The 8,695-nt window shown below is 41.6% G+C and overlaps 1 protein-coding gene across 1 annotated transcript in view; it reads left to right on the forward strand.

The window, feature by feature from the left end:
• The window catches only part of mtap (methylthioadenosine phosphorylase), a 306,586-nt gene extending 298,171 nt beyond the window's left edge, over positions 1-8,415 (forward strand). The window contains exons 7-8 of the mRNA XM_070857020.1: positions 37-159; positions 8,234-8,415. Of these exons, the coding sequence (XP_070713121.1) occupies positions 37-159; positions 8,234-8,272 (162 nt within the window). The 3' untranslated portion in view covers positions 8,273-8,415. The remainder of the gene's footprint in view (positions 1-36; positions 160-8,233) is intronic.
• Positions 8,416-8,695: the final 280 nt, after the last annotated feature.

Below are 8,695 nucleotides of genomic sequence, written 5' to 3' on the forward strand. Positions count from 1 at the left end.
GAAAACTGATTTTTTTTTTCCTCATTTAAACTACAGGTCACTGTGGAAAAAGTCCTCAAAATAATGAAGGAAAATGCAAACAAGGCTTTGACTATAATTCTCACTGCAATTCCACAGATTGCATGCATGGATTGGTCTGAGAGCATCAGGAATTTGAGAGTAAGTTATTGAAATACAACCCTGCTGCAATTTGATAGATCACAATGCAAATGCACAAAGCATCTTGTCCTTGTAATGTGGCTGTGTGTGAACCTCAATCCTCGGCTGTAATGCAAGTGGCCTCAAACCCTGGCCTTTTTGGAAGCATGAAACAGAGCTGAAGTGAAAGAGTGTTGAAGAGATGGCAATAACTGAGCAGATATTTCCTTTTACAATAATTGTCAAATTGCTCTAGTTCAAAAAGTTGTGGATTTGAGTCCTATGCCATAATCCAACCACATATCAGAAACTCAGGCACACAGGCCACAATTTTCCAACCATTATTTTTTTAAATGGTTGGAAAATCACGGACAGTGCATGCCAGAATTTCCATATGCACTCTTGACTGAAGCGGTTCCCCACCAGAAATCCAAAGTTGGAAAATTACCCCACTGTGTATTTGTAGCATTTTTTGTTTTCATTTTAGATTTGCAGTATTCAGTTTTAAAAACTAAAAGGTAGGCAACTAATGCAAACCGTGGGGCTGTCCCTAGTGTAAACATTAGGAGAAATTAATCCCACAGTTGAGAACTTATTTAAATGTCCTGAATTCTCCTCTGACACGTCATTTTGTCCTGTAGGAAAAGAACTGGAAATACTTTCAACAGAGTGCTTTGGGCTCTTGTACTCACACACACCCGAACTGTAGGGGAAGTCCATCAGTAAAGGCTCGCCTACACATTGGAAAGTACCGAGTGCCTAAAATGTTAATGTTTCTTCAATGGGTGGCCATTGCCTGGCTCCATCTTGCACAGGTCCATTTTATAAACAGATTAAAAAGCTGTCATTTTTGTTAATCAATTTTTAAATCGTAGTAAATGGGCACATCCAAGAAGATTAAGCAGTCCAGAAACATCTTTACAACTTGAAAGGAATGAGGATGACTCCTAATTGTTTTTGTTTAGTAAGTCATTTTACCTATCCTCAGACTTTAACCATTTGCAGACCTGTTGCCCTCAAAATAAAAGTTAACATTAATATGTAATATTTCTTTGTGCTTTTTGAACGCTTCTTTATGAACACTTTTTCACCTTTGACACTAAGTACTGCCAATTAGCATTCCCAAATTGGGTCTAACATACACCAAGGAAAAGCTCACTCAGCTCTGCTCCAAAATTGGGGAAGATTTCATCTCTCTGCCATATATAGTGAAACCAAAATACTTAAAAAACATGTTTACTACTTTGTTTCACATAGCACATGGAGGAAATCTTACCAAAATATATTGTAAATGTCATTGTCGAAGGAGCAGGAACTGCGTGATGGAATTCTAAACTACATCAACAGGATATAAATGAGGAAAAGCAGATTAATTCCAATGGAAAGCTAATTTATTGAACAAAAGTGGATAGTTATACAAACCTACGAGTTAGGGGGAAATTTTAAGAGGGTGAAGCCGTCACTAGATGCTGAAGCTGATAGATGTAGACAAATTTGTACTGCACCACTGTGACTTTTTCTATTTCCCACACCCAACATCTTTATTGCCTTTCTGAACGAGACTGAATTTAGTTTCAGATTATGGGCAGTTCTGTGCCATCAACTCAAGCACTAGAAAGTTTAGGACTGCCAAAACTAATTTTGCACAGGACCCATACAGTCAGCAGAGAGAGGAGACTTTCCTCCCATCAGTCTGAGTTAGATTTGAACCTAGGCTTCAGAGGTGAAAGGCCAGTTTACTGAGCACTGCACCACCCAGTTTATTTTTAAATAATTTTTTTACATTTTTGGGGCATTTATTATAACGAGAAGGAACAAGAGTTCAGCGGTTTTATTTCAAGTGGGAGGAAACTGGACAAATCTTCTGACCAGTTCTCATTTGTGTCTTATAACGGATCTTGAGCTCTTCAATTTTCCTGCATTTGTATCGTGATCTCTTTGTGGGATCAAAACGGTTTATTTAATGACATGTATAACGTATTAGAGCAAATGTGGGCAAACAGTCGTTTCGCCTCCGTATGCACATTGTCTAGGCTCACGCAATGAGGATGAGAACCTATGCAGGGAGACAGAGGGAAGTTGAATGGGGGCAGAAGCAAAAGATAGAAAAAAGAAAAGTAAAAGTGGAGGGCAGAGAAACCTAAGGCAAAAAGCAAAAAGGGCCACATTACAGCCAAATTCTAAAGGGGCAAAGTGTGTTCGAAAGAAAAGCCTGAAGGCTCTGTGCCTCAATGGGAGGAGTATTCGGAATAAGGTGGACGAATTAACTGCGCAGATAGCAGTTAACAGGTATGATGTAATTGGCATCACAGAGATATAGCTCCAGGGTGACCAAGGCTGGGAACTCAGTATCCAGGGGTATTCAACATTTAGGAAGGATAGACAGAGAGGAAAAGGAGGCAGGGTGGCATTGCTTATTAAAGAGGAAATTAATGCAATAGTAAGACAGGACATCAGCTTGGATAATGTGGAATCGGTATGGGTGGAGCTGCGGAATACCAAGGGGCAGAAACCGCGAGTGGGAGTTGTGTACAGACCACCAAACAGTAGCAGTAAGTTTGGGGACAGCATCAAACAAGAAATAAGGGATGCATGCAATAAAGGTACAGCAGTTATCATGGGTGACTTTAATCTACATATTGATTGGACTAACCAAACTGGTAGCAATATGGTGGAGGAGGATTTCCTGGAGTGTATTAGGGATGGTTTTCTAGGCCAATATGTCGAGGAACCAACCAAGGAGCTGGCCATCCTAGACTGGATGATGTGTAATGAGAAAGGACTAATTAGCAATCTTGTTGTGCGAGACCCCTTGAAGAAGAGTGACCATAACATGGTAGAATTCTTTATTAGGATGGAGAGTGACACAGTTAATTCATAAACTAGGGTCCTGAACTTAAGGAAAGATAACTTCGATGGTATGAGACGTGAATTGGCTAGAATAGACTGGCAAATGATACTTAAAGGATTGCCGGTGGATAGGCAATGGCAAACATTTAAAGATCATATGGATGAACTTCAGCAATTGTACATCCCTGTCTGGAGTAAAAAATAAAACGGTAAAGGTGGCTCAACCGTGGCTAACAAGGGAAATTAAGGATAGTGTTAAATCCAAGGAAGAGGCATATAAATTGGCCAGAAAAAGCAGCAAACCTGAGGACTGGGAGAAATTTAGAATTCAGCAAAGGAGGACAAAGGTTTTGATTAAGAGGGGGAAAATAGAGTACGAGAAGAAGCTTGCTGGGAACATAAAAACTGACTGCAAAAGCTTCTATAGATATGCGAAGCGAAAAAGATTAGTGAAGACAAACATAGGTCCCTTGCAGTCAGATTCAGGTGAATTTATAATTGGGAACAAAGAAATGGCAGACCAGTCGAACAAATACTTTGGTTCTGTCTTCATGAAGGAAGACACAAATAATCTTCCGGCAGTACTAGGGGACGGAGGGTCTAGTGAGAAGGAGGAACTGAAGGATATCCTTATTAGGTGGGAAATTGTGTTAGGGAAATTGATGGGATTGAAGGCCAATAAATCCCCGGGGCCTGATAGTCTGCATCCCAGAGTACTTAAGGAAGTGGCCCTAGAAATAGTGGATGCATTGGTGATCATTTTCCAACAGTCTATCGACTTGGGATCAATTTCTATGGACTGGAGGGTAGCTAATGTAACACCACTTTTTAAAAAGGGAGGGAGAGAGAAAGCGGGTAATTATAGACCGGTTAGCTTGACATCAGTGGTGGGGAAAATGTTGGAATCAATTATTAAAGAATAAATAGCAGCGCATTTGGAAAGCAGTGACAGGATCTGTCCAAATCAGCATGGATTTATGAAAGGGAAATCATGCTTGACAAATCTTCTGGAATTTTTTGAGGATGTAACTAGCAGAGTGGACAAGGGAGAACCAGTGGATGTGGTGTATTTGGACTTTCAAAAGGCTTTTAACAAGGTCCCACACAAGAGATTGGTGTGCAAAATCAAAGCACATGGTATTGGGGGTAATATACTGACGTGGATAAAGAACTGGTTGGCAGACAGGTAGCAAAGAGTCGGGATAAACGGGTCCTTTTCAGAATGGCAGGCAGTGACTAGTGGAGTACTGCAGGGCTCAGTGCTGGGACCCCAGCTCTTTGCAATATACATCAATGATTTGGATGAAGGAATTTAGTGTAATACTCCAAGTTTGCAGATGACACTAAACTGGGTGGCGGTGTGAGCTGTGAGGGGGACGCTAAGAGGCTGCAGGGTGACTTAGACAGGTTAGGTGAGTGGGCAAATGCATGGCAGATGCAGTATAATGTGGATAAATGTGAGGTTATCCACTTTGGGGGCAAAAACGCGAAGACAGAATATTATCTGAATGGTGGCAGATTAGGAAAAGGGGAGGTGCAACGAGACCTGGGTGTCATGGTTCATCAGTCATTGAAAGTTGGCATGCAGGTACAGCAGGCGGTGAAGAAGGCAAATGGTATGTTGGCCTTCATAGCTAGGGGATTTGAGTATAGGAGCAGGGAGGTCTTACTGCAGTTGTACAGGGCCTTGGTAAGGCCTCACCTGGAATATTGTGTTCAGTTTTGGTCTCCTAATCTGAGGAAGGACGTTCTTGCTGTTGAGGGAGTGCAGCGAATGTTCACCAGACTGATTCCCGGGATGGCTGGACTGTCATATGAAGAGAGACTGGATCAACTGGGCCTTTATACATTGGAGTTTAGAAGGATGAGAGGGGATCTCATAGAAACATACAAGATTCTGACGGGACGGGACAGGTTAGTTGCGGGTAGATTGTTCCCGATGTTGGGGAAGTCCAGAACCAGGGGACACAGTCTTAGGATAAGGGGTAGGACTTAGATGAGGAGAAACTTCTTCACTCAGAGAGTTGTTAACCTGTGGAATTCCCTGCCGCAGAGTGTTGTTGATTGGAGCCAGTTCATTGAATATATTCAAGAGGGAGTTAGATATGGCCCTTATGGCTGAAGGGATCAAGAGGTATGGAGAGAAAGCAGGAAAGGGGTACTGAGGGAATGATCAACCATGATGTTATCAAATGGTGGTGCAGGCTTGAAGGGCCGAATGGCCTACTCCTGCACCTATTTTCTGTGTTTCTATGCCGCATGGGTGAGGTGTCAGGATTTCTGGTGCCTGTGGAGCCATTACGCAGCATGAGTTCGTACCATCAGGAAAAGAGAGGGATAAAATTGTGGGGGTGGGTGGGGAAAGATCTTTTGTTTCTTGGCATATTTTAATGCAGTTAGGTTACAATATATAGAGCAGTAAGTAAGACATTTTCGCTCAAATGAAATCTATCATTTTTTTTTATTTCTTATTGTATCTATGGCATGGGAAGACCTGGTGATGCATGAGAATAATAGCAGCAAAATGAAAAGAACAAAGTGAAAGAGAACTGCTGCCTCCTAACCAGAAGGCAGTGAGGAAACTGAGGTCATCCTTCAGGTCTTCATTTATCCACCATTTTAATGGCCAGTATGGTTAAATTTCTCAGTTGCCAAAAATTCTCATACAGTCACCACTGTCTCCTGAGCTCTCATTAACTAATGGCATCCATAATACAGTTTGGCAGCAAAAAGATTTCAAAAGACTTTTAACTTGCCATATGTTATTGTTGGAATCAAATTCTCCCAGATGCTTTGAATTAAATAAATATTCCAGCATTGTGCTCTGATATACCTTATTCTCAAGGACTTGTCGGTAAAACAGAACTCCATAGTTAATTTTTTAAAACATTTTACATCTTAAAGAATGTTTTCTAAACCTATCAGAATATGGCTGGCGTTCTGAGTGAGGGGACCAATATTGACACTTCTGAGGCTTGAAAACAAAAATGTGATGCTAATACGCAAACTGGTATTAATGTCATTACTTTATTTTGTTGCGATTGCGAGGATATAGAATCAGATTTGCGGCATGGAAGGAGGCCATTTCACCCATCGTGTCTATGCCAGCTGAAAAAGAGCTATCCAGCCTAATCCCACTTTCCAGCTCTTGGTCTGTAGCCTTGTAGGTTACGGCATATCCAAGTACTTTTTAAAATGTGATGAGGGTTTCTGCTTCTACGACCATTTCAAGCAGTGAGTTCCAGACCGCCATCACCCTCTGGGTGAAAAAAGCTCTCCTCAACTCCCCTCTACCGATTACTTTAAATCTATGCTCCCTGGATATTGACCTCTCTGCTCGGGGAAATATGTCCTTCCTATCCACTCTATCTAGGCCCCTCATAATTTTACACACCTCAATCAAGTCTCCCATCAGCCTCCTCTGTTCCAAAGGAAACAACCCAAGCCTATCCAATCTTTCCTCATTGCTAAAATTCTCCAGTCCTGGCAAGATCCTCGTAAATCTCCTCTGTACCCTCTGTAGTGCAATCACATCCTTCCTGTAATGTGATAACCAGAACTGTACACAGTACTCTAGCTGTGACCTAACTAATGTTTTATACAGTTTAAGCCCAACCTCTCTGCTCTTATATTTTATACCTCGGCTAATAAAGGCAAGTATTCCGTATGCCTTTTTAACCACCTTATCTACCTGTCCTGCTACCTTCGGGGATTTGTGGACCTGCACGCCAAAGTCCCTCTGTTCCTTTACACTTCTCAAGATCCGACTATTTATTGTGCATTCTCTTGCCTTGTTAACCCTCCCCAAATGCATTGCCTCACACCTTTCCGGATTGAATTCCATTTGCCACTTTGCTGCCCACCTGACCAGTCCATTGATATCTTCCTACTGTCAACCACATAACCAATTTTTGTATCATCTACGAACTTCTTAATCATGTTCCCTACATTGAAATCTAAATCATTGATTATATACCACAAAAAGCAAGGGATCTAGTACTGATTTCGGCGGAACTCCACTGGAAACAGCCTTCCAGTCGACCATTACCCTTTTCTTCTTGCCACTAAACTAATTTTGGATCCAACTTGCCACTTTCCCTTGGACCTTATGGGCTTTTACTTTTCTGACAAGTCTGCCAGTTGGAACCTTCTCAAAAACCATGCTAAGATCTGTGCAGACTACATCAAACATGCTACCCTCATCGACCCTCCTTGTTACCTCCTCAAAAAATTCAATCAAGTTAGTCAGTCACGATCTTCCTTTAACAAATTCATGCTGACTGTCCTGTCTTTCTAAATTACAATTAATACTGTTCCTCAGAATTTTTTCCCCAGTAATTTGTCCACCACCAAGGTTAGACTGACTGGGCTGTGATTACTCAGTCTATCCCTTAGCTTGACTCTCACCTCTGATTAAGTACTTTGGGAGTTCAGGCCCCTCTACAGAAATTGACACTCCAGTGTATTACTGAAAAAGTGCTGCATTATCAGAGGTGTCATCCTTCAGATACGTCTTTAAACCAAAGCCCTGCTTTTCAAGGAAAGTAAAAATTTAAAAAAATTAAAACGTAACCTTTTTGGGCCTCTTCTGGTGCTGATGTACTCCCCCACTGGGTTGCCCTGGCGGAAATCTCACTGCCTATTCTCACCTGGCCTCCTAGTAAAAACTACAGTCGGGTTCCGATGGCGTCATTGGGACCCGATATACATATGTTAGAAAAGACCTCCCCAGCTTTGGGCAGAGGTCCGTGCTGCCTGCCCAGTTGAGCGGGTTAAAATGTGAACTTGTAAACTCCCGGCAGCTCCGGGGTGGTTACGTGACCTGGGCAATTATATCTGCCCACCCACCTTGGTTTCCACAGTTCAAATCACCCCACTGCCTTTTTTTTGATCAAATAGAAGGGACAAAAATAATGATATGGTTTTACCCTCCCCTGACACTGGCCCAGAACCTAGTCGTAAGTCTGGTATTCACATGCCCGACCTCCAATGCACAAAGTATGGCTGTTGGCAGGGGCGGAATATTGACAGTATCCGATCAGCCGCCTATTACACATCCCCACTCGATTAATAAAAATTGAGAGGGCTGTCTTTAACGGGCAGACAGTCCGATATCGCCAGTTCCCATCCTCGCTAAAATTGAAAGTTTCCCCCTATGTTCGTAATTGTTACAGAGAAGTATAATTGTACTTTCATTCAGTTCAAAGAATTGTGTGTTTTAATGATCTTCATCTTTGATTTCCAGGCCTCTCAGGAAGGAGCAATTATGTTACCAAAGCATTAAAACCTCAATGACTGGAAGATGGTCCTTCAATCAAGAATATTCACATTACAGGCAACACCAGTGATTACATTCACCACCTTGTTCCCAATATGTTAATGTCACTGTATCTTTTACATCAATAAAAATTCAAACAGTCACCCGAATTGTTGGTATTCACCCACTTACATCTACTTTGTCCGCCTCTCTCTTACCCAGTTTATTCCATAATTTATCATTGTTATCTAGAGGCAGGGGGAATTTCCAATTATCTGTTAACATGACCCACCCAATGGACTGATGATCAGATCACTTGTTTCAGCAAATTATTTTCTCAACAAGTTATTTCAACCTGTGCCTTTCACGTCTGGAGTCAGATGAAAAAGTTATTCATATTTTTTTTAAATGTCACTTATTACTTTAATTTTACCAATCCATTTTCTGATT

The sequence above is a fragment of the Pristiophorus japonicus genome, chromosome 1 (genome assembly GCF_044704955.1).
Source record: "Pristiophorus japonicus isolate sPriJap1 chromosome 1, sPriJap1.hap1, whole genome shotgun sequence".
Taxonomy (NCBI): domain Eukaryota; kingdom Metazoa; phylum Chordata; class Chondrichthyes; family Pristiophoridae; genus Pristiophorus; species Pristiophorus japonicus.